Source organism: Psittacula echo (assembly GCF_963264785.1).
Source record: "Psittacula echo genome assembly, chromosome: 1".
NCBI classification, from domain to species: domain Eukaryota; kingdom Metazoa; phylum Chordata; class Aves; order Psittaciformes; family Psittacidae; genus Psittacula; species Psittacula echo.
Window position 1 is genome coordinate 150,064,320 of NC_137735.1, and position 27,160 is coordinate 150,091,479.

At 43.2% G+C, this 27,160-nt stretch overlaps 1 protein-coding gene across 1 annotated transcript in view; it reads left to right on the forward strand.

Moving 5' to 3' along the window:
- HMGA2 (high mobility group AT-hook 2) overlaps window positions 1-27,160 on the forward strand; it is a gene marked incomplete at both ends in the record, with an annotated part of 116,638 nt that overhangs the window by 73,655 nt on the left and 15,823 nt on the right. Inside the window, one exon of the mRNA XM_080636927.1 lies at window positions 21,850-21,882. Coding sequence (XP_080493053.1) covers window positions 21,850-21,882 — 33 coding nt within the window. The remainder of the gene's footprint in view (window positions 1-21,849; window positions 21,883-27,160) is intronic.

Consider the following 27,160-nt stretch of genomic DNA (forward strand, 5'->3'; position numbering starts at 1 on the left):
TGACTCACAAACAGGATGATGTTTTGACACCCTGTGCTGCCCTCCCCAGAGCACTCTCTAGCTGTGGGCAGTTTGGGGACTGCAGAGGTGACATGGTCTAAACACTGGAAGCAGAGTGATGTGCTGTTCCCAGACATTTTGTGGCTGCAGGCTGGTGTGCTGGAGAAGGGTGATTCACTCTCTCTGCTCCCAGCTTCCATCAGCTCTGGTCTCTGATCACCCAAAGGGGTCAGCAGTTGCATTGGGTGACACCCTGCTCACCAACATAAACTTTGCTGCTCCTCTCATAGTGAGGCCAGCCCCAAAACAGGCAGCCTGAGGCTCGGCAAGGTGCTAAGGGGAAGAGAAGTTCATCTCGTCAGAGTTAAACTCCTCCTGTTTCTTGGTGGCACATTGCTTTGGGGGTTTCTTTGGTGGCAGGAGTATTTTTAAATGGAGCTTTTGTAGGTATTGTTAGTTTGGATTCACCTGGAAATTCTAGGATTGTTTAAAGTTATAAAGCTGCTGTGTTTCCCAGGCTGTTTTGCAGAGGCTGGTGCTATGTATGGTCTTTCTTAAAAACTATTTTGTCAAGTGAATTTAGTTCTCATGAAAGGTGTTAGCCTGGCAGTCCTGGAAATGAAAGTCATCTGATAATCTTAAAGGTCTTTTCCAGCCTAGTTGGTTCTATGATTCTATGATAATCCCTCATCTGGATTCCATTGTTACTGTATTATCATTACTACTGAAGCTGCCTGGAAAAGGTATTAGCACCATGACTTCAGCAGGTGATCATCTGCTGAAGTCCTGATCATGAGAAACAAAGAGCCTGAAAGTTTGGTTGCTTGCCCTTGGTCTGTGACTGCTAACAAGAGCTTTGACGAGCAGCAGTTGCAACCTCCTTGCCTATGAACAGCTGCTGCAGCAGAACTGAGATACCACTGTCATGTTTTGATGGTTGCTCAAATGTGTTGGAATTTGGTACATGCTCACAAGAACATCCTCCTTAGACACTTGCAACATGAGATAAACTCAACACAGTAATTAAGCTGTTTATATAAGCCAGCAGGAAGGGAGGAAAAGAGTCTTTATTTATGGATAGTTTTTAGTGTATGGGAAATTGGCCAGTGTTGTAGCAACAGGGACTTCATACAAACTTCAAACAGTACTGCAGGCCAGAGAGATCACAGTACTCTGCTCAGTACTCTATGCTCACTGACTGGGTTGCTCCAAAGGGCTCTACACTTGGTTCCTCTTGGAGCTCTCCATAGCCAAGTGTGTCTCCTCATACAACACAAGCCAGTTCTCATCAGTTCTCACCGCACCACTGGAGTGAAACCTGGCTGATCACCAGCTGCCAGGTATTGATTTTGTCTGGTGCATCCCCAAATGGCTTATGTTTGCCTCTCCAACACATCATTGTTCTTTCCCTGTATACTTCAAGCAGACAAATCCAATGGTTTAATATGAGCTAAGCTCCTGTTTGCCTGGATGATAAGAGAATAAAAGCAGGCACGTCGGGGTCCAAATCAGTCTTCATCCATGGGCCTGCAGGCCATACTGAAAGCTGAAATGTGTAGGGATTGAAATGGATACAGGTTTTGGGAGCAGAAGCACACAGAAATGTGCTGTTATAGTAGAGTATAAAGCTTTATTAGCTACTGACAAGACTATTTCTGTTGAAATACTTTAATTAGAAAATTTGATTTCAGGTGAAAAGGAAATTGTAAGCTGAAAGTACGTTCTCACTTCTGAAGATTTTGTCTTCATGGAAAACCCCAAATGTAACATTTTGTAGTCCATGCTGAGCTAGCATCTCAGTAATCAATTTTCCTATGAAAAGCTGATGTTATCTTTCCATCAGTGTGTGGAGGTGTGTGTGGAGTAGGGGGAGGTGGCAAAGGTGCATGTGTGTCTTCCAGCCTGCTTTTGTGTGACTTGAACCGAATCCAGAGAGTTCAGAGGTGTACCGAGATACACAGCATTAACCCATTCACAGGTTGGAGAAGGAGGGAACTGAAGAGATACTTACAGAGATACCAGTTCATGTGAACCTTGCTGGCCAACTGTTGAACTGGTGTGAATTGATCTGGCTCCACTGACCTGGAGCTATGCTAAGAATGCATTAGGGGATCTGATGCATTCAAGCAGATCTTGCTTTCTTTGCATTCATTGAAAAATTGTGCCAATACCCAAAGCATGGTGTGAACATATATTTTATAATTTAAAAATATAAATCTGGCTGATTTTGAATGTGCTATATTTTTTTTTCCTTTGTGTTAGCTATTTATGGCACTGGAAAGTATAAATTTGCATTAGGAAGTGTTTGATCTAAAATATGGAAAATTCCTTTAAAGGAGAAACATTTAAGGGCTTGATTGTTATTTATTTTATTAAGCATATAAGGGTTGTTTGGGTTTGTGTCCTGCCTATAATTCTTGTGTTTAGGGCAACGCTGATTGGAAAACGATATCCAGCAATTTATGAAAGGTGATACTGTGTCAACAGATAGGCAGTGGGTTAGGACATGTGACAGTAATCTTCCACGGCATTCAGCACATTCAGATCATGTGCTTTAAAACATCAGTAGAACATGTCAGAACCACTTCCTCTCTGTGCCCCCTCCTGAGGACCACAGCGGAGGGATTCTAAGGAAGGGAGCTGGGAGGCTGTTTTGCAGCCCTTGGAGCTGGGGTGCTCTCTGGAAGGAAAACAGGCTAGTAAGGGGCAGGGAAGGAGGACTGCAACACCTTCTCCCCAGTGAATGGATAAATGAAGTTCAAATGCATGAGGGAGTGAATGGATGGGGGCAGCAGCTGTGTGATGTTAGCAGAATGCAGTGGGCTGGTGTGAGGTTTGCTCACGAGGATTTACTGACTGCTTTTTGGATGGACTTCTTGCAGCAAACTCACAAAAATAAATAGTAGAAGCATGGCTGTTAGCTATTGTTTCTGCTCCTGCTTTTCTGCACTGTCCTGGTTTTCATCTATAGGTTGTAAGAGATTTTTAGAAACAGCACATCTTTGTGTATATAATTTGCAGTGGGGATAAAGGCTAAAGAATGTTAGAAAATATTTTTGTCTTTGGAGACTAGCATTGGAGAAATATTATTTTAAAACTCAATCAAAGCTCATTGTCAAGACATCCCATCTCTACCCATGGCTTCTGCTCAGTGGAGGCAGGGATTGCAGCTACCAACTTAAGTCACAAAACTCAAAAGAATAATTTGGGAGCCCTTTTGAGTGTACGTACAACCTGGGGGATCACAGGAAAACCCCTTTTGTACCTCTTTGGCTCAGCCTGGAAAGCAGAAACTTCAGACAGGAGGAAGCACCTTGAACCACAAATAAACTGTTCTGTTCATTTGAAGGTAATGGGCCAAAACTTGGTATTTTTACTCAGGCAGAACTCTCACAGAAATCATTAGGCAGTGTGTCTGAAGAAGGGCAGCAGATCTTGCTCTGGAGTTATTTATTAGGACCAGCGTTTCTGAGTAATGCGCATCTGCCTAAAACCAGGCTTCTTGGGAAGGGAGCAACAAGGGAGACTTGTGTGGAGGCTATAAAATGATTTACATTTTGTATTAATATTGATTTAACAATCATAAAATGAACATAAGTGTTGAAAAATTAAACTTTGCTTGTTTCTTTAAATATTAAACATTGGCATTTCTCCTCCTCCTGATTTTTAAATCCACCTCGAAGGCAGCTGGGGCTGGTTTATAGTTATTTCTTGCCATCCCTGCTAGGTAGCTTTTCCGTAGCAGAAAAACTTCCAGGCAGGAGAGGGTACCAAACAGTTAATCGTAATTGCGAGGGTTATTTCCAAATGTGCGTCACTGTTTATTCCTGTTGAGAGGTGTTCCTCACCTTTTGAACTTTCTGGCTGGCAGCACAGGTCATCCAAAGTATTATGCAGATTGATATTTCTGAGTTTAGCACAGCACAGAGGGGAATAACCCATTCAGGCCTCCTTGAAAGATCAGTGATGGCTTCCTTAATTGAATAAGGAGTGACTCAGTGTTTTATGAGCATCTCTCAACACAGTCATTAGTTTTATCAGTCTGAAGTTTTAAAAGACAGCCCTTGTGCAAACAGCCTCTGAGCCAATGCCAGCTAGCAGCTCTCTTCTGCCAGCAAGACCTTGCCATCGCCACCAACTGCTAAATCCTGATACTTGGGCAGGACTCTGTGAGGGGGAGGAAATTCTCAGGGCATATGTGATAGCCCTCATGTCTGGGAAAGGGCATGGTGACTTTATGCTTCTTTGCATTTCCTCTTCTTGGGCAAGTAGAGCAAACCAAACTCCTTCAACTTTGGGCAGCTTTTGGAGCTACTTGTGCCAGTGCTGCATCTGTAGCTCGGATATGCTGACGTAGCAGCAGCTTCCAGCCTTGCCTCTGCATCAGGAAAGAGGAGCTGGCATCATCTCTGGCTCTGCATAGCATGGAGCTGGCTGCCTTGGCTCTGGGAGTGCCAGTGGCCACACAGCTTCCCATTGTGAGCAGGGCTGGAGAGTGACTCGGGGAAGCTGTTGGTGAGTGCACTCTTCTGCTGCCATCTCATTTGTGCCCTTCTGTGAGCCAGCTAAAAAGAGAGTTTCCTTTAGTCCGCCCCGTAAGGCTCGCTGACCTCCCTCAGCAGTCTCTAGCACTGCTGCTTGAAATAGAGATGTGTCTTGAGAAACCCTCATCATAAAAAATATCACTTCAAGGCATTCTTCCCAGAAGTGAAATCTCTGGGATGTGTTTGGCCAGCCAAGAAGAAACTGTGCAAGAAAGTTCCCACAGTCGTGCTTCCTCCTGAGCCACAGAGCTGGATTTGGACAGACCTCCAGAAATAAATCCATTTTAAAGCCCGTTTCTGCCTTCAGGCTGGTTTCCCTCACGCTCACCATTAGGTGTGTTTCTGGGTGACAGGGCAGACTCCCTGGGAGAAGCAATAGGCAGTTGGAATACCCCTCTCCCTCAGCATTTCACTCAGTATATGCTTCCTGACATGTGCGTGAAGGGATGTGACATGCAGCTTTGCTGCTTGCTCCCAGGGCCACGTCTGCTTGAAGCAGGTACTCTGCTCTGCACTGTGGGGCATGCCTGTTCCATGCCAGGAGGAGAAAACAACATAGCTGAAGACAAGTTTGAGTTTGAAGAGCTGGGAAGAAGGCTACTAAAGCTTAATGTGCTCCATGTTTTGCAGAAAATACATCAGAAATGTGCAGGATTTCAGCTTCCCTCTAACAGGTCGCCCAACCCCTCATTCTGTGCTGAGAACTCTAAGGAAGTAAAACTGCTGGAGTTTGTATTGGTGGCCACCTCAGAATGCCCACCTGGAGAAAAAACACTGAAGGACTGAAGTTTGGATTTGCTACAGATATTGTGAAAGTTGCAAGGCTTGCAACTGGGGACAGCTTTCCTCCCCAGAATGGGAAGGATGGTCCCAAAATGCTGCATTCTCACACCTAATGAATCAAAGTTTAGAAAGAAGACATCCAACTCCCTGCAGAAACTGCACTCAAGTCTCCTGTATTCCTGCAGGGGAATAAATCCTCTGGCATCATCCACCACCTCATTCCTCAGTGCTGTTTGCAGAAGTGGAAGAATGCGCTCAGGCAGCAGCCCAGCTCTGAAGGAGGAGACCAGCGAAGAAGCGGAATCACTCCCTCACTCCTGTGGAAGTGACAGAGCTGCGTGTGAAGCGTGCACCATCTTTCAGCAGCAAGTTGTTTGTCTACTCACCCTTGATTGTTAATGACCATGAAATGCTAGTGGGAGGCCAGCCAGGACACCCATTCTCTTTCTAGCTTTCAGATATCTAACTCTGGGATAATGAAATAAATGTAGCTTGTCAGTCCAAAATAATAACACTTCCAAAGTGGAAATGCAAATTTCCTGTGATATCCCTGAATAGCAGGTGGTATTTCCTGAAGTATTGTTTCTGACCTTCAGGGAAATTGATATTATGAACTGACTGAGTAAAATGAGTATGGTATCAAGCTCCAGCAATTAAAGTAAAACAATGAGAGGATAGTAAACGGAGTAAAGCAACAAGCAAGGGGAGGCTTATATTTGTATATTTGTTGCTGGGTTTTTTTCTAATTCTGTGGGCACTGTGTATGGTTAAGATGCAGCAATGCTCTTTTCACAGAAAAGGCAATGGCAGAAAGGAAATAGGAGAACACATTTAACATTAAGTTCAATTGCTTTAAAGGGCACAAGTAAATAATTCCTGGAAGTGTTCAAGGTCGGGTTGGATGGGCCTTTGAGCAACCTGGTCTGTTGGAAAGTGTCCTTGGGGTTGGACTTTAATGTCTCTTTCAATCCAAACCAGCCTGTTATTCTATGAAATGGAATATTCATAATATTAGTATTATTAAATAAGTAAAAATCAGCTGGGTGACAATTTAACTCATACTTGTATATGTCCAGCAAGGTAGACAAACATTCACTCAAGCTTCTAACAGTGAGATCAGATGCAAGCGTACTTGTGTTTCTGCTAACTAGATTTTGCTTTGAAAAATCAGTCTGTACCTGGTTACTGTCAGGCAGAAATCACAATTTTGATTCCGGTTTTGTTAAAAGGATATGAACTGTTAGGTTTGATGGCTTACACTTCGTGTAGCGTGACTTGTGTCTCTTTTGAGCAAAAGCTATCTAATGTGATTGTATGTATGTAATGCTGTTTTCTCAAGCGTATTCAAAACCAGTTATTGCCTAAAGCAAAGACTGATAACTGATTTTAATTTTCTTCTGAACAGGCATTGCAGCATATTCCTACATTATATGTAACTTTATAGCTGAAAGACCTATATATTTGATACTTTGGCTCACACTGTAGAACCTCCAAGATTCATTTCCTTCAAGTGCCTTGGTCTTACGCTATCCCACATGCAGTTACTCGTGCTATCAACCTGATGAATTGAGCTGGGTTCACTTCTGTGAGATTATTCAAACAAATTTGAGATTTCTAATTATGTGCATCTGGTCTTAGTGGGGTTTGTGTCAACTCCTTTAATTTTCCTTGATCATAATTTATCATCTAATTTCTCTGCAGCACACGCACGCATGTTCCTGCTATGAAAGGAAATGCTTGTGAAAAAGTAACCCTCTTGCAGTAGTTCTTATGAGGCAGACTAGCTCTCCCTTGTTACATTAGTGATGTAGGTATCCAACCCTTGATTCACAGATGCTAAAGCCAGATGGGATGATTTGTTTCTGATGTGACCTCCAGTGTAGGATGGGCCATCAGAGTCTGTCACAAGCAAAGGTGTGCTACAGATTGCTTAGGATTTATGGCCAGAAAGGGATTCCTTCCTATGGATGGCATTTGAATGCAAGTGACAAACTCTCATAATCTTTTGAGTCATATTTTAAACATGGGGACTGTGATAGAGGTCTAGACCAGTTCCAAGAAACCTGCATTCACTAATACTTTTGACATTGATGTGTTCTGTGACGAAGCATTTCGTCTCTCTGGGCCTCTTCACAGCTCACCTTTTGTTAGTCTTCCATGTTTGGAGCTCCCATTCTTCATGTGAGGGATCAGCTGTGCAGCATCTAATGCAAAGACAGTAAACTCCCCTGCCTCTCCCAATGTTACATGAAAATCTTGTTGCCCAGAGGCTTTCTGCCTCACTTGCTGGATTCATTACTTGTTGCCCCAGAGTAGTGCAGTGCCATGGGAAGAAAGGAATAGAGGAAGGAGCTGGATGAACACTTGCTGGGCAGCCTGGAAACGTCAGCCTTGGTGTTTTCCGTCTCAATAGTAGAGGATGTGGTTCCTTGTGGTTCCACTGCTGGCTCTGGTACCCAGTCCAGCATGATACAGTTCGTGAGCTATTGGAGGGCTATAGGCATCTGGGTGCCTGGAAGTACCTGCCATTAGGTCCAGCTCTCAAGTGACATGAGTCTGAGAATTACCCTAGAAGCAGCAGGAGCTGAGAAGTGAGTGATATTTTGTGCCAGGCAGAATCTGTTCAGGTTGCTGAACTTGATTTTAAGAATTAAGACTAATAAAAAATTAACACTCTTAAGTTGTAAGCCACTTTAGTACATTAGCACTAAGTTCCTCTCCCCAAGTCTGTAGGAACAGAGATGGACATAATTTCTAGTGTGAGGCATTGAATGCAGTTACAGCATTCTGGCTGGGCTTTGATGAGTATTAGTGATTACCCATGCACAGGCTGCTAGCCTGTCCTCAGTGCTTTCAGCTTAGTAAAGTAAGTGTAAAGTGATGCTGTATAACCTGACATCTGAAGTAGGCTAAAACGTGTATGTATTCTGTTATTGCCATTTACCTGCTGGTGATTTTTAAACAGTCTTTTAAGGCAGTGATATGTTTATGTCCTTCAATCATGCAGAATGCAGTAGGCTGCAAATTGAAATGCAAAGTTGTCTGTTTTGGTTAGTAGTTGCTCATAGATGAAAAACTCGGTGTGATTTACATTTTAGACAACAGAAGTCAAGTCACAACTTAATCTTAGGAGGAGTGTTGCTGCTTTGAAAATAGCGGGGTTGTGATCTGAATTTCTGATAAATACATCCAACATAAGCAGTGTCCCGTTCTCTTTGTACACCAGTGCTGAGAAAGGGGATGTATGTGTCCCAAGTGCTATGAGGTTATATAAGCTAACTAAGAAACAAAATAAATACTTCCAAAGACACCTAGCTGCTGTGCTGGGGTGCACTTTTCTTTCTGATTCATGTAGAATGAGTGTCTTTGCATGGTACTCCAGAAAACTGTCATTGGAGGTGGTGTTTTTCAGATATAAAATCAAGGCTACGACCACATGTGGTCATCAGAATTCCCATGGCATTTTTCAAAAGAGTTGGGGTTTTGACCTCAGTGTCCTAGCCAAATTCAAGTTTGGATAATTACATCCTTTCTTCCCTGCCATGTACACTGAATATGCTGTTCTTCACTTCCTGCCCCTCCAGCACACTGTCTTGTGCTGTTAAACATCCCAGCAATGGCTGCATTGCAGAGCAGAGTGAAACAGGCCCCTTTATAGTGTTTTCCTGTCACTTCAAGTATGCAAATCACTTTGGGATCTGCAGAGATTAAAAGGATATTTAAAGATAATATGTATTTAAATAGTGCTATTGGTTTTAGTTATCTAATATAAATTCTTAAGCTTTTCATGGGAAAGTCCATGGTGAACTGAGGAGTAGTATTGGTATGACCCATCACTGCATCACAGGTCTTCCACTGAATGTTTGAGTTAATTTCCATTTCTAACGAATCACTGATGGTTAAGAAAAATGTACTTCGGGGAAAACAACAAACAAACCAACCCCAAACCAAAACAAATCAACCATGAGTCATATTGATGAAGAGATATAAAAACATGTTCACCATGGTGGTGTCCACGCACTTGTCAAATTTCCCTGCTTGAAGTTTGCCCTTGTCTACTGTGTAACAGTAGGAAAGTTCAGATTGCAAATAGTTCATTCTGTAGTCTTCAGGAGCTAGATGCCCTTGTCTGTATCTGTGTTTTCACAGGATGCTATTCAGCAAATGCATTACACATTTTGCTCCTAAAGTTTCTGTGGTTCATTGGCACCCCAAGCCCTTCCAGGAACACAACTCCTGCATACTGAAGACTCTCTCAGGACATTGACAGCCCAGTGATTGGAGTGTATTATGGCTGAGACAGGCTGGGAGAAAGCACACTTCTGAGTTTTACTGGCTGGCGAAGCTTCAAAATTTTACATGGCCAAACTGTTTTCTAGGGAAGGGCTGGTTAAACTAAAGCTCATGGGCTGCATCCTCCCTGCCAGAATTATCAACAATGCAAAATTACCCTGCATCTACTTTTCTTGCCCGTATCCTGCGCAGAGGGCAGCAGCCTTCTTTTCACTGTGCTCTCTCTTTAAGGATGTGTGAATCCTGCTCTTCAGCCGTATGATCTCATGTCTATCAGTTGGTCCAAGCACAGGGATCATCATGTCATGGGATAAGCATGGATTTGAAAGAAGTGTCATCATGTATTAAGTCGTGGTTGGTGCTGAGCATCGAGATCTTGAGTACCTCATAAGGGGCCGTTCAACCAACCACAGCCAAAAAAGGTTGAGCCCCATCAGCCCATCAGCCCCATCTGAGGGAGGAGATCACCACAGAGTTGAGTAGGGAGCTGTATGGAGCTTATGTGACACTGAGGGGTTCCCTCTGAGGTACAGAATGTTTATTGATAATATCCTGATGTGGAGATCTCACAGAAATCCTGGCTTTCTGGAATTGTGATGGTGCATCTGGAAGACTCATGAAATCATCAATTCGGGGCTGGCAAACCAGTGTACAGTGAGCAAGATACTGTCTTTTTGACTGAGAGACAGAAGAAAAGAAAACCCAGTATTTGCTAGGCAAAGTGGATCTAGACTATATCACTTTCATGAGCTCTGCATTTGCTTAACTATAAAAAAAAATCTATATTCAGTCATAAAAGATAATTGTACAGTGTTGAATGAGCAAAATAATAACCACAAATGGCTGAGGGCACGTGCCAGCAAGGGCAGACAAGAATTAAAGTGAAAAAACATGGCTGAAAAGGCCACATATTTATTAACATAAATGCATCTAACTATCCCCAAAGGCAGACATTCCTGGGAGGTGATGAGAAGCAAAGAGGCATGGGCAGCTCCTTAATCCCATCACTGTCCCCCACCCTTTTGAAGGGCTTGTGTAACAAACAGTGAGTGTCCTGGCTGTGCTGCTGCCAGCACCGCCTCACCACAAAGCTGAAGCAGACCTGCTTATGCAGAGATTGCCATGCTGAAAAATGGTTTGAGTTCTTCAGGAAGAGCACGTGTTCCTGCGGATCCTGCTGTCATCAGCCTTGAATAGCAGGTTGTTTCTCTGCTTCTGGGTAGGGGTGTAATCCTCTGCTCCCAAGGCAGTACAGTCCCAGGGCCTTCCTATTTCTCTCTTCCTTTTTTGTGATCTGAGGAAATGAAGCGTTCCCATAAAGCCTACAAAATCTATCTGAACCTCAAATCTAAAAAACCCACTGGTACCTGAAAACAGTCTTTCTAACCAAATTTTACAGTTACTCTCTAGAAAACACCACAAAAGCCCCAAAATATGTCAGTAATGCACACCAAGAAGCATAGAAGAAGCCAAAAATATGACAACAATACAGCAGTCTTGTGTGCATTGGTGGACAAAGAGAAATATGAGTAAGGTATTTCTTTGTTTCCTTTCAATTCCTTGCACATAACGAGCAGTGCAGAGATCTCGCTCCCATTTGTGTGCAAGTAGGGAAGATGGTGTGTGTTTGGTCCCCTTCTTCCCCATCATCTTTCCTTGCCACTCTTATTCCTCTGTTCCATCCCTTTGGATCTTTCCCACTACGCAACCCAACCAAAACTTCCCAACGCTGTTCCCTACCAACCAAAGATTTCCAGAAGCTCCTAAGTGTACACATGCTGTCCCAAGCCATACTGTTGTTTCCTTACCTCTCCTCCAAATGCTATTCTTCCTTCGCTGGTGGCCTCCTTGCAGGCCACAGGGTTTGCCTGGGAGAGCAGTGGGCTCAAAGAAACCTCTGGTGTCCTTGGGACTTGCCTCAAGGCACACCCTGGTGCTCTCTGGCTCCTTTCTCAAGATAAAGCCTTGCTTGAGTCACAGGCATGGAACATGGGGATATTTAAGTGCCTGGCAGTGGCCTGGTGAGTACCAGCAGAAAGACTTTGTTCCACATCATCAGTAGCTCTCACACCTGTTAATATCTAGAGTTCGAGGGTGTCCTTGGCCACATTGCTGCCAATGCTAAAATAATCTTACAGCTGCCTTTAAGTGGTCTGATGCTAATATACCACCTGATCTCACAGAGGTGATTTATGTTCAGCCAGCTGCAAATCAAGCTTCTGTCTACCCAGTGTACCTAGTTCCCAGAAAAGGTATGTCTCTCTGTGCCAACTGCAGCAGTGTTTGGAGGCCAGCTATCCTTCTTCATCCAGCAAGAGGCTTTCACTTCTGCTGCCAGGACCAGTTAGCCACAGATGCTACCAACCAGTATATTTTTGGCACGTCCCAAACCACATAGGTTCCAAGCACAATAGAATGTGGCTAGCTAGGAGGTGGAAGGATTTACCTCTTTGGATAGACTCTGCAAGTGGTTTGAACTAAGGGCAGAATTTAGCCAAGGACAGGATTTAGCTTTGGTTTTTATGGCATGAAAAATCAGGTTTTGTCACTTAAGCAACAGAAGCAACAAAATATGGAAGAATTACCAGGAACCTAGAGTAAATATTGAGCAGTCCTATTCTCTGCAGTGACCTGGGTTTGGCAGAATGTTCACAAGCCCTTCCCAGCAACCATAACATTTAAAGGCAGGCCGCTTTCCAAGTTGTGAATGGAGCTCTGTGAGCGAGAAAACCACGTTAAGCTGTACCAGGGAGCAGTACCAGGGAGCGGGGCTGTAGTAGGGTGCTCCAGGCACTGCGTTCTTGATGTGCTATCAGGTTGCAGTACTATTATGAAGAAAGCTGCAGGGGATTTGCATGCATACCAAACACACATACCTTCGATGTTCACATTGTTAGATCCAAGCAACAAATAGGATCTTCAGATCAGATGTAGCTTCCAAAAGGCTATTAAATAAATGTAGCTAGACAGTCAGGTAATTGTCCTGTAACAACTACAGTCAAATCTCTCCTAGGCTGGGCTAAATTTAGAGTCTGTCCAGGGACATAAATAGAATAAATCCAAAATTACAACAGGATTATCAACAGCCGAATCTCTTTCTCCCTCCCTCTCTGCCCAGTTCTCTCTCTGTCAGAGCAAGGGAAGCATGTGTACAGAGACACTATTCATATTTCTGCTGCTGTTGAGAGGCTGACAATAGGATACCCTAGACTTTGACTTTGCAATCTTCTATTAAATGAGTTCTTGCTAAATAGAAGAGAAAATTGTTTTGCTACCACCTTTTAAAATGTGTTACCATGTCATGCGGATTTCACAATGATGAAATTGCTAGTAATGAGTGAATGGTAAAAGCACACCAGAAATGCAATGCAATGCAATGGAGTTTTTGCCTGCTTTGCAAGGAGTCCCTACAAATCATGCCTTTGGACATAATGAATGTAATTTCCATTTAAAAAATAACAGTACGAGCTGAGTTCCCTATTTAACATACCACACACCAGAATGATCCCAAAATATATCAAGCCAGGAAGTGGGTTAATTACAACAACTCGCCACCAAACCCCTGGTATATTTCAAGTGCATGGAAAGTGTTTTTCTATTTTGGACACTGACTTCTTTATGAAACTGTGCCAGGATGTCAGCAGGCTCTGGTCGGACTCTGGCAGACACTTTTAGCAGCATCAGCTTCCTGGAGGCACTAATAATTATCAAATTTGTTCGATAGACAGACAGCTATCAGACATCTGTATATCCCAGACGTACAAAAACCATGTGGCTGCCAATGGATCTGCTCAGACAAAGAAGTTCAAGAGAAGTGCCTGAGGCCAGATCCTCAGCTGCAGAAAATCAGCCAGGCACAGTCGATTGGCCTGCCTTGCACTGTGTGCCTTTTCTTTGGAGGAAAACCCTGCCCAGCCATTACAGGGCAATGGGAGGTCACAGAGGCAATGGACTGTATGGGAAAGGGAAGCTCCTGCTGTAGTTTCAGGCTGGGCCTGGGGAGGACCACATAAGCTTGGTACAAGATGCTTTACATCTCTGAAAGAGCAGAAATGCTGTGCAATAGATGCTGCTTAGATCCCTTGTATCCTTACCCTAATTTGTGCAGACGAGGGAACAGATAGTTCTTCCTAACAGGATATAAAGTTGTGTTTGTGCTCAGTGAGCTGAACAGTGCCTGGGCACAGCCTCAGTGATGTCTGCAGTCATCTGTGCTGTGCAGTTGGGAGCCTTCTCTCCTGCACACAGTCTTGTCCTCTGCCACCTAACATGGTACCCACATGTGGCTAAGGAAATAGCACTGCCTACAGGCTCTTCCCTGTAGGCAGCGTGGAAGAGAGCACTGTACAGGAGGAAGAAAGGAAGTATGGATGCAAGCCAGGCTGTGGACCTGGACTGTATTGTTTTCTCATGTAGGTGAAGTCTGCTGGTTTTCTGGCAGATCATGTTCTCTTGTACCTGCCTTTACATAGTGCCTGCTCTGATGCTCTCCTCTTCTGGTTGAGGTGTACCTTGCTAAAACATGAAGCACAATCTCTGGAGGCAGCAGCACTTCTAGCATGCAAATAAACTGAAAAAATATGCCACAGGCTGCCACCGAAAAATACCCAAGGGGGGACGCTGAGATTTCTTGGCTTGAATTACTACCTTCAAGGCAGCTTGAGTGGCTGCCTTTGAAGAATCGTGAAGGTGGCCAGTGCCTGAGGGAAGTGAATATTGTATTTTCACTGGTATTTTCCTTCAATAAGTGAAGGAAAGTGCACTGAAAAAGTGCAGCTCTGCACTGTGGCATGGGCCTTGCAGCATCATGGTGGTGAAGATGTGAGGCAGAGGGCAGGGTGGCCACCTGACACTGCTGGGACATTGCTGTGGTCCCAGGGCTGCCCAGTGGAGCAGTTTGTCCCTTGTTTTACATCACTGGCACTTCAGTTCTTTTTCCATCGCTGCCTATAGGCTTGGGCCTGTTGTTGGCAAAACCTTTCATAGGCCTGGAAATTAATTGGACTGCTTCTATCTAAGCCTGTATTGCTGAAAATAGGCTGTGCGCGTTTTCCAGTCTCAAAATGACACAAGGACACTATCAATGAACGAGTTAAGTATAAGGTCTTTGTGACCTTGAAATGTGGAGGGGAATAAATGTAGAAGGCCAGAAAGAGAAGTGTTACCTGACAATAGTTATATTTTGAGCAAAATCACTGAAGTTCAGTGTTCACTTTCCAAACAGCAGCAGATTTTGCAGCAGGTTGTCTGGTTTGAGACTTTACCGCCCTATTTACTCTGTTATTTCTCTGGAGGCCAGGGCAAATTTCAGGGGGATTTGGGAGCTCCTTGCAGTCAGGTCTACAAATGCGTCCACTGATGACAGTCCTGTAGCTCTGATCAGCTCCAGGCAGCCACCCTTAGTGGTACCACCAGGAATGGCCTCTGGCGCAGGAACTGCCCCTGTTTTTTCAGTCTGTATGGCAGGCGGTGCCTGAGCAAGAAGAGAGGGAAGACTTTAAAACAAAAGTTGGAACTGGATGGTAATGCGATACGGTGCGTTTCACCTCCAGGTCATCAATTCAAATCAAGCCTGTTTAGTGGTGACCCAAAATCATTTCCACATGGGCCAAAAGAAATGCATCGTGAAGACAGGGGTTGCTGTATCCAAACAGACAAGACAGTCTGGAGATAAACGGTTGCACAATAGTTATTTGTCTGAAGAAGTCTGCAAGGTATAAAGCTAAGCAGTTTCTGATCCTTTTATATCCCTGAATCATGAGGGCTTGGATTAATAACTTACAGTTTATTTCTGCCTACTAAAATGTAGGTTTGGGGGTTTTTTTTCCCCTTATGCTATAACTAAGAATAACTGGAACATCCCATTTGGCTTTCTCAATAGTCTGTCTGTGCATGGAGTTATAAATAGATAGATACATATGACGTTTGCCAGATAAAAGAGCCAGCTCACATTTCCTTAGGTGCATATCAAGAAAACCTCAATGCTGGACTGTGCACTAGAATTATTCTGAAAGACAGGAATTGCTTAGCGATATTTTAACAGAAAAATGCAAAGGTGCTGAACTTCAGCTGAGCAAAATGCACCAGGAAAGCTTATCAAATACATCATGGATGATAATAAAGTAACAGGGGAACACAACAGAGCAGCAGTGACTCTAAAAAGCAGTCAGCAACAACAGATCCTTCTGCTGACAAACTGTATTGATTTTAGCTGAGTATGCCAGTTTACACTTTGCTTGTGATATTGAATCACTGATACAAACCGTATTAAATGGATATTTCATATGCTGCACTACCTTAAATATTCTATGGAAATGTAACCAATACTGGCTGAAACATTATAGAAATTAGTAACGTCTATCAAGAGCACTGAAGTAACAGCTACTGTGCTTTGAATTTTGATTATACCCTTGATAAACTCAGTGGGGTATTGTGCTTGCATATGAAGTTCAGCTAGCAGATGTAGAAAAATTAAGGAGTTTCCTTTCCTGTTCTAACCATTAAATTTATACTTTCCTTTCCTGTTCTAACAATTAAATTTGTAATGGTGGGATGTCATCTGTGAGGAAGTTTTGATCAAAGCAACTGAAAAATAAATAGGTTATATGAGCGTAAAAGAAACAGAATTTGACTTTTGATACATTCTTTTCACAGTTTTTATCCTCTCAGAACATCAACCCATTGCAAATGTAGCAACTTTCAGACATTTTGTAGTGAAGATAGCTTTCTAGAAAGAAAACGTATGAAATCCTAGCCCTGCTAAAGTCAGTTGTTTGACTTCCATTGGGTATATACATACCTGGCTGAATATATGTGCCAGTGCCTGAATTTCCTGGCTACCAAAAGAGTGATTTGAAGCAGTGTGTTTTGAATTTGCCAATTAGAATATAAAATTTTGTTGCCAGTCAACTATTAAAAGTCACTTTGTGTACTTGGAAGACACTGGTGCTCTCTGCTCCCCTCCACAAGTGGAATAGAGGTACTATTTACTTTGTCATCAGCTAAAATTATTGGTGCAGCTCCTGAGATCTTGCAGGGTTTTCCAGAAGCAGTCAGGGGAGGTCAGTTTAATAAGCTAATAAATATTTTTTGAATGACCTGACTTTGGTATTAAAAGCTCAGAGGAGTGCCAAATAGAATAGAAAATAAAGAATAAAAGTTCCACAGATTTTGCCAAAATTCTCCACAGATTACTATTAGCTTCATTTATGAGACTGCACAGAGAACTGTGAAATCTCCTTTGAACTCTAAGGGCCAGATGGTTTTGCTGTTAGATCCTAATGACCCACAGCAGTGTGCATACACAGACACCACGGTTGCTAGTTGACTGCAAACATGCAATGGAGGCAGGAGAATTCATGACCTGTGCTTCCGAAATACCAGCCAGTCCTGCTTGGATGAAGGGGACATCTCCCCCTTGCTTTTAATGGGGTGAAAAAGCCTTTCTGCTATGCTCGTGAAGGAAAGATAGTTTCTACAGCAAGCTTTGAGCATAACTGCACTAGAGGAGTTACAGGCACACCATCCCATACAATCCTGCTGATGGTCATGAAGCTGAAAGTAGTTTCTGCCCAGAGGTGAGGGCTCTTTTGCAGGCTGCATTGTATCACTGTACTGGAGAAGATAAGGAAAGCCTGGACTAGAACCAATTAAAGCTGTAGGGCGGAACAGTAGTTCCTCTGCTGTCATATGGAACTGCTTGGAAGACATGATTTATTTTGGATTATATTGGTCTCAACTGGTATAATATGAACTTCCTGATTTTTCGAGGATATGTAGACAAAAAGACTAAATATGGTTTTACTCATCTTTTAATTTAGAGCTACAAGTGTTTGGGTGACCTGTGAAATGACTTTAATGATTTCTGCACAACACTGATCTGTCAGCACTATGAATGTCATCCTAACTAGGTATTAATTTCCATCATGGTCATTTAGTCTCACCAACAGAGCTATGTCCATGTGAATGTCCTGTCTGTGTCAAACTGAGGGAATAAAAGAGAATCACTGTTGCCAAGAAGCGTCAGTCAAACATCTTCATAATACTTAGTTTGAAGAGGAAGACAGAAATGCAACATCTAGGAGTGCTGTGAGTGTGTCTCTTGCCCTTGGAGCTTCAGGCTCAGCAGTCAGGGGATGATTAGCATTAAAATCAGAGCTTTTATCTCTGATCATTAAAAATGTGTTCCAGCATTGCTCATACTAGTTGGCATAGACTTACCCTTCTCCTTCCTTATTTTTATAACACTCTGAAAAGCAACAGGGTAAGAACTACTCCAGTGAATGAGAAGTGTGACAAATTGAATTTGAAACAACTTTTGACTGCTGTTACACGATGAATATAGACTCATCACATGAGGCTGCCCTTTTGTTCCCCTATAAAAAGCAAAGAAATTGTTTGACCAGTAACTGTGTAGGCCATAAGGATGCATCTAAGATATTGACAAAGAGTAAAGTAACGGAATTTGAAAATAAAATGAGGTATGTGATGACAGAGGAGGAGTGGAAGAAGTGTCTTGCAGAATATAAACAGTTGGGCTTTGAACTGCCAAAGCTTACAGCAAAGATAAACTACCCAAACCTTTGTGTACTTCCTTCATTAGGTGGGTTAATTTTTATCTGCTCAAAATCAGAACTCTTATCCTGAAGTTTTGAATCATTATCTTTTGCCTTAGCTCACACATGCCTAATAGTTTAAACATGGCAAAAGAAACCCTGCTGTATTTTGGATTTGTTCTTGTATGGTAGGCATTTAAATGACACGATCATAAGGTTTTTCCAACACTGTCACTTGTTCTTTCTGTCTCATACATGTTTAAGAAAGCGACTTAAGGTTGACTTGTACTTGAATATAATATAAAAAAATCCCTGAATTTTGCATTCAAGTGTGTGGTATTTCAGCAGACACACATTCATTTTACAATAGGTTTTTTTTAAACAGGATAAAAGTGAAATGTGAAAGTCCTGTGTTGCACAAAGCTCCCCTGACATATGATCACTAAGCTCCCCTTACATCTGATCACTGACACAAGCGAGAGAGCTTTTGTCAGAGCAAAATAAGGTCTGCCATCTTACTCTTCAGGCTCCTGAGGAGGATACATAATAGTTCAGGACTCTCGTGTCTTATCTGCAACTTTATTTTGCTCCTTAGCACCTCTTTAAAGTCTCTTGTTCTTGGCTTTTTTATGGTTCCAGTCTTTTCCATAATCAAGACAGATTCTCTTTCTTTCCAGCTAGTTGAACATGCAGTTGAAACACTCTTTTGAATCAGAGGTGTCTTCCTTGGAGCCCTGAAATGATCTTTTAACTTGGTGAACACAAAGCTTAGCGTTTGTATCTATACTGTGTCAAAGTTTCCAAAGGCATCACATCCACAGCAGTTAAAGAGATGAAAGGGGGTGCTTGGGAAATTTCTCATGATCCCTGCACACTTCCATTCGTCTGGTCTGGGGTGACCTAGGTGAGTGAACACTGCAGTCCTCGCAGGACTGGATCTGGCTGGTTTTGTCTGGCCTGCGTTCATCCAGATAGCTCTCCCAGGCTGCAGCAAGAAACGCAGTGCTCCTGAAAACCAGCACTTGTGATGGGTTCAGCAGCCACAAGCTGGAGCCCTTGGCGTGACACGAGTGGGCACGGTTCCCGGCGTGTCTGTGGGGTGCGCCGTTCATACTGGCTGGGGGGCTGAGCCCTGCTTTCCAGCTTTCATAGCCGTGCTGCTTCCATTTAAGGAAGAAAGCATAGCACACACTGAACTCCAGATCCCAAATCCAGTGGAAACCTAGCCGGCAGTCAGCAAGCGCTGCCAGGGAGCGCTCGACGTGAAGCCTATGATAGCGAAGGTCTTGAATGACTAAGATTCTTGAAAGCCTTGGTCAGTATCAGAGACAGTTTCCAACTGGGCAAAGTACAATATTTTCTCTCTGCTTTTTATGAATGGCTGGATAGGATTGTGCTGGAGTCAGAGTCCCCTGCGAAAGCCATTCATAAAAAAATAACAACAAAACAAAACAAACACACACACAAAACTTTCTAGGTCCAGTCCAGAGCCACTGGGTGCCAGAGGCTGGGAAAACATGCTGGCAACTCGAGCCCCAGCTATCACTGAAAGTATTCAAGGGGCTTTTTGGTGGTCTGAAAAGTATGAAGTGCTGTGTAGAAGGGCAGCTGGTAGAATTACTGTGACACATACTAGGCAGAAAGCCAGAGCTGGCCTTGTTTCAGACATTGTCTTTCCTCTCATTGAAGTGTCAGGACCTAATTCATGGAAAATTTGGTGAGTTGGCAGCTCTTTCAGAAGATTTCATTGAGCTACAGTGTGTGAGAGTCACGTGAATGCAGAGTGCATAGCCAAAAATATATGGGGATTTCTGAGCAGGAAAAAACAGTCAACCTCTAAGAATGTCTATGGATTTCATGTGGTTTGAGAGTAAACATGTGCACAGGTGTAATCAGCAAGCAAAAAAAGAAAATAAAGCAGAAAAGCGCCAGTGGCAGATTACTGAAGAGCTCAGTGAGTTCTGTAATTACAAAGGATTTCTTTGAAACAAATCATTGCTTTGTCCAAAGGCAGAAAATGTCCATTAATGAGTTCAGGGCTTGCAGTCCACCTGGAGAAGGCATCAGTAAAATGTGTGCCTTGGTAATAGCTTCTCCATTGCAAGGGTATTTAATGGAAAAGAAAAGGGTCCACCCTGAAGTTTAAAGACGGACCCAGTCATCACATAGGGGTTTTTTTCTCATATTTATTTGAGAGCAGAACTTGGAGCCTGGGGCACAGACACAAAAACATAACAGCCATAGGATTCCACTGAATTAGAAAAAGACTGAAAATAAACAAAGCATCTCTTGTTAAAATGGGACACTTGTTGTGGGCATTCTGAATTGAATCAGTTACATATAATTTACATTTTCATTGATCCTTCCCACTGAAATATTGCTCCGAAAGGCCAGTTACACTAAACTGCTTATTCAGAAATATTCAAGTTATTTCCTACTACACTGTCATGAAAATTAGGTTTTTGGCCATGCAGAGGGACAGCATGTTGGCTTCTGCCCAAGAGAGGCACTAAAATCACAGCTAGGATTAGGAACAGGCAGGAAGGAAGGGCAGGAAGAAAATCTTTGAGTGCAATTCATATACTTTGAAAACAGTCAGGAGGAGGGGAGAGAGGCTGCAGCTTTGTCCCACTAAAGTAAGAAAAGCCCTTTTGTGCTCTTGGTGTCAGGATTTCATCCTTTATCTGTGGTCTTATTGTTCCATGCTGCTCCTAGCACCCACAAGGTTTGTTACACCATCTGGGTGGTGGTAGTGTATTTTAAATGTGCCTGTATTAGTTCTTTATTTGGTACTCCTCCTCCTCCTTTCCTGGGTTGGGACTGAAACACACTGACACCTTGGTGGGTCTTCTGGCTCGTGTGGGGACCGTGTTTCCCATTCCCAAGTGGAAGCATCCAGGAAGAAGACTTGCTTGAGGAGCCCTTGGCTGTACCACCAGGTCCTGCACAGGCAGGTGGGCACAGCCTGCGGCTCTCCCTGCCCACACAGCCAACCTGCCTGATGATGAGCATCCCCAAAAACACGTCAACAGGCTCATGAGGGTCAGTGCAGCATCACCTTTGTGCAGCTAGAGATCTCAAACCAGAACTTCTGAGGGCTGAGGCCACTGCCTACCCCAGCCTCCTGGCTTTGGCAGGGATGGCTTTCATCAAGTGGGAAGCCTTGGCTTGGAAATGTGGTTATGTGTCCCTCGTCTCTCTTTCCAAGCTGTGCTCCTGCTTATGGCCAAGGGGAAGACTTTGCCACAGTGGAACATTCCACTTATAGCTGAAAGTGGTAAGAGAGTGAACAGCATCAGTGGAGACAACAAACTCCAATTACAAAATTAGGCCACTCTCACAGTCTGGTCAGTAGTGCAGCAAAGTAAATCTAGCAGTACCATGGAAGAGCTGAAAGATGTAACATGCTAAATTAGATTTCACCTTGGTTTTAATTATACAAACTTAACATACTGCTCTGAATCAACAGTAATCTGAACTACTTCAGAGCAAGGTCGTAGATAGGTGCAGGAGAGGCTGGATGTGAGAGCTGGGTATGTTCATCACTCTGTTTTTGAATGTGGGCTTTGCCTGTGTTTTATTTCTATTGCCGAAAGCATTTTTCCTACCATCTGTGAAATCATGGTCAAGTGGCCTCAGTGAGTTTCTCACCGTGCTTTTGTTTTACTTTTCAGCCTCAACAAGTGGTTCAAAAGAAGCCTGCTCAGGTAAGAAAAGCTAATTTAAATTCTTAGACTAATTTAAATGAAATAATTCTTCTATATTTAAATGGGTCTCCTTTACTGTAAAAAATGAAGGGAAATACATCAATCGTTTGAGCTGGGGGACAGCTGTTGGCTTGCTAGGCATAATCACCAGAACAATTCATGCAGTGGCCCTTGGGAAGGAGAGGAGGAAGCAGTAGACAGTGCTTGCTTGGTGCTCTTTCTGCAGAGGCCGCCTTGCCATGATAATGCAGGCACACGCACACACAGCATGTGATAAGTATCTCTGCATGTCCTGAACATGGGTTAACTGGGGACTGCTTCCAGCAAGGAGGAGGCACAGGTATAAAAACCTTCTCCCCACTGGTCTAAAGGAGTCTTTAAGTCCACAAAATAAAATAGGCTGAACTTGGTAACTAGACTGGATCCATCATAAAGGCTAACACATTTGAACTTTTTCTGTTGGATTGTATTATTCCTCTTTAACACCCTTGGACAAAGTGCAAGCCACAAGGCATTATGAAACTGATCAAACACTGCGTTTACAGTTGCCTCCATTTTCTTTCCCCAGCCTGCCCTGTGTTAAAAAACCCCCAAAATATAACTATGCCACTTTTTTATATATGCAGCAGTAGAGAAAAGACTGTTGGTGTGGGACCAGGTCCATCACTGCTTGGCAGAGTCCATGGGCTGTGCTGCTGTACCTCTGTGCTAGGTCAAGACCATAAAGGGTCTATTGCTTTTCTAGAAAAAGGTCTGCTTTCGGAAGGAAATAATACTTCTGTTTTTCTGCCTTATGGTTTCAGTACATTATTGTACAATGTACATTATTGTGTAATAATAACTGTAATCTGAATTAGGAGCTGTTACATAAGAAACAGAAAACATCCTAGCTGTGAGTTGAAGGGGTGAAATGATGTAGCTCTCCAAAGCATGTGCAGGAATCAGGTTTCTACAAAAAGAAATGAATACAGCTGCAGCAATGGTGAATCCATGGCACTGGCAATAGTATTAATGTCTCTCCAAATGGCAGAGATAACGTACAGGATAAATGTACTAGTATTTTCAAGTGAGGTAAGTTTTGCAAAGAGAGGTAATGTCTTATATTAGGCCAGCTTATGCAAGAAACACAACATCTGTCTCCAAGGACTTACTGTCTATAACCTTCGGACTACCCCACACAATTCAAAACACACCAAATTGTTCTAATAAAAGATATTTCCTCTCCCTTGTCTCATTTACATCCTTCAACTGTTACAGCCAGTATTGGGCTATTCCTGCTACAACATGGTAGTAAATCTGCCAGTGGGCACAAGGCCAGTCATCTGCTCTGTGGCACCTGGGAGACAGGGAGGCTTAAACCCTGCTGTGTGAAGGAGGCCAGATCTGGGAGGCAAAGACTCCCAGGAGGTGGTTCATGTTGCAGTTTCCTCTGGCACATAGCAGAGCTCATACCCACTGGGGTCAGCAGGATGAGGGGATCTAGAGCTAGTTGCTGTGCCCGCAGCCTGGCTTGGCAGAAGCCATTGCTGCTGATGGCATGTGTGGAGCTGTGAGGTCTCCAGTCTCCACAGGCACTTACTTCTGCAAGTGTTTTGTTAGAACAGTAATCAAGTGCTAGCCCTAGTGCAAGAGAGGAAGAAATGTCTGGGTCTGAGGCTGAGCTGGGGTGTGGGAGGACAAAGAGGGAACCTGGGACTCCGTCTTTTGGTAGCAGAACAAAGTAATGACAGATTTAATTGATGGTGAAATGATGTAGGCATTTAAACTAAAGCACCAGGGTTCCCTGTGTGGATTTTGCTGTCCCTTCTTTCCTGGAGCAGTGATTTCAGTGGGGATGCTGTAGGGTGTTTCAGCCAGACGGATGCAGCCGCTGCTGCACAGAGCCTTGGCAGCATCTCTATGGTCAGAGGCAGAGAGAGAGAAAAGGAAGCCCTTTGACATTCCCATTAGTAATGGAAATGTTTGTATAGAAAATGAGGAGGCACGGAAGAGTGCATGAAAGGAGAGAGAGGGCTGTTTAGAAATCGCAAGTCATCACAGCACAACTAGTGAAATGACACTCTTTAGATTGTTTGTATGCCATGTCTTCACTCAGAGAACATTGTTTTTTTTTTCAATCCTTGGCTTGAGGGATGTTCAGTGAAATCATTGACTTGTCTTTAACCCTTTCTGGTTTTAATAGGCCACTCTCCCATGCTTACACAGCATAGAGGTTTTGCTGGGTGTGGGTACATGGCAGAGAACAAAAACTATCACTGTGAGCAAGCGCTAATGACATTTTCTTCCTGAGGTTGAAAGCAGGAGGTAAAGCAGTGTAATTCCTGGGACAGTGATCAGGAACTTCATGCTGCTGGGTTTCACTTAAGTCCAGTTGCCTTTCTCCGATTTCTTTTTACACTACTGAATTTCTCTTTAAAGGACGGAGGTTCAGACTCAGAATTCAGACAAGAACATGAGCTCATGCAGGCTTCCTAATCTAAGCTGTCTAAGGAAATAGTGATAAATTATATAAACATGGGGACTACATGGAAGTTCATGGAGGATAATGTAAATCTTACACTACATTCAGAGGAATCTCTTCCTTTTCCATCTGTTTCCTTCAAAATATGCTCCCAGATGGCTTTACCATGTGGCAGTCTGGACTAAGTTAGAAGTGTATCCTTTCTTCATCAGTGGGGACTGTAAGAGGTTACACTTGAGAACTGCTATGTGATAGCGTGTTACCCCAGCCTGCTATGGTAAAAGTGGCAGAAACTCTTGGTCAGGCTTCATCCCCGAGTGCTTTCCTGTGCTTTGAATTTTTGGTGTATTGTCAAAGTTTTCAGTGAGCGTTAGTTTACATTGCCATTACTCTTACTACTGCTGCTTGAGAGGTCGGCCTGTGCAAACGTCATGAAGTTCATTCAGCAAGGCCAAGTGCAAGGTCCTGCACCTGGGTCAGGGCAATCCCAAGCTCAAATACAGGCTGAGCAGAGAATCAATTGAGAGAAACCCTGAGGAGGAGGACTTGGGAGTGTTGGTTGATGAGAAGCTCAACATGACCCAGCAGTGTGCACTCACAGCCCAGAAGTCAGCTGTATGCTGGGCTGCATCAAAAGGAGCGTGACCAGCAGGTTGAAGGAGGTCTCTTGTGAGACCCCACCTGCAGTCCTGCATTCAGCTCTGGAGCCTCCAACACAAGAGGGACATGGAGTTGTTGGAGGGAGTCCAGAGGAGGCCATGAAGATAATCAGAAAGCTGGAGCACTTCTCCTATAGAAACAGGCTGAGAGAGCTGGGATTCTTCAGCCTGGAGAACAGAAGGCTCCAGGGAGACCTTAGAGCAGCTTCCAGTACCTAAAGGGGGCCTACAAGAAATCTGGAGAGGGACTTTCTATAAGGGCATGTAGTGACAGGACAAAGGGGAATGGTTTTAAAATTACAGAGGGTGGATTTAGATTAGATATAAGAAAGAAATTCTTGATTATGAGGGTGCTGAGGCACTGGCACAGGTTGCCTAGAGAAGCTGTGGCTGCCCCATCCCTGGAAGTGTTCAAGGCCAGACTGGGATGACGCTTTGAGCAACCTGGGTCTAGTGGAAGGTGTCTCTGCCCATGTCAGGTAGGTTGGAACTGAATGATCTTTAAGGTCTCTTCCAACTCAGACCATTCTGTGATTCTATGATTTTAGTGCCTATGCCTCTTGGGTTTGTGTCATTTTTAAAAATAAGCAGAAAGACCAGATAAAATTCTCATTTTATGAATAACAGCTCAGTTCCCATCACTCTTTCCCAGATTTTAAGCATCATGCAGAGCTCTGTCATGCTCTAAATCTCTTTATGAATATCTGCTGTCTAGTTTAAGGCCATACAGACTCCTGTATAAACCTTGTATAAAACAATGTCTTCAAACATCCACAGAGCACTGAATATTTACCATCACACAGACGGTAAATGCAGGCAGTAAAATCCACTGGAAATCTACACACCCATATCATTAATACAAACCTTTAAATCCTGTGGTCTGTACACATCTTTGTGATGATCACTGACTCATACTCTCACACTTCCTTGGGAAAATGAGGAAAAGATAGCCAGCCTAACTGCGTGACATTGGTAAGTTTAGCACTCTCATGGAAATATGTGCCTGAACTTAAAAACCAAGACATTCCTTTGAAATCTGCTCTGACTCTAAAGAATGACAGCCAGATCTTACAACCATGATGCAGGAATATTCTTACCGAGGTGTGTGAATAAGCAGTCCAAATAGAAATGTCTCAATTTTCCTAGTTTTTAAGCAATTTGCAGCAGCTGTGGACTCAGCCATATGGGGGAGTTACACACTTAAGTAATACAAAGGAAATAGATATATTTAGGAAAACATCATGAAAGCTATCAGAGTTTTCTGGAATCAGGACATGTTTTATTTTTATCATTCTGGAGAGAAGAAATACTGTGAGTGTAGAACAGCCCTTTGAAAATCTTCTTATAATCTCTTTGGGAGGTCTATGCAGATCTCAAATCCTTTGTATCTGAGTCTGAAAGACAGCATATCAGTTGAAAGGCAGTCAGAAAAGTAGACATAAAGTGTATATAGAAAGGTGTACGCCAAAAAGTGTACAGAAAAAGTACACCAAAATGCACAAAGTGTACTTTGGTATCTAATGCCAAATATATTAGATGCCTTTAAAACAATGATCAGAAAGATCAAATCCAAACAAGAATAAAAGTAAAAAGAAAAGTGTAATTTTGCATAGGAAAGAAAATGCAGATTTGCTGTATTTTTTTTCGTGTTACTCATTTCTAAGTCTTGGTATCAATAAGGTTACGCATGTTAATTAGTCCTTATATATATATAAAAAAAAAAATATATATATACACACTCACAACCACAAGTTATATATGTTCCCCAGCTGCATCCATCACGTATGCCTACCCAATGTAAAGCACAGTAAGGCTCTGCAGCCCAGGAGCTACATCTGTGATTCACACATTCATATGCAGCCCAAAAGCAGCAGACAGTGAGCAGAGCTGAGCCTGGGACTCTGGTTGGTTGTGTGGCAGGTCTGATGCACTGGGACATGCATCAGGCCCTCGGTGCACATGCTGCATCACCTCTCTGTGCTGTGGAATAAATCTTCACTTCCACAAGCTTCTGGCATTCCGTGGATTTATTTTTGCTCTTCTGGGAAATCTCAGACAGAACTGTGGTAGAAATACCCCAGAGATACACTTCAGTAAGTTGAAAAGAAGCTTCCAGTGCCAAAGACGTGAGACAGCAAATCCTTCACACCCAAGTAGG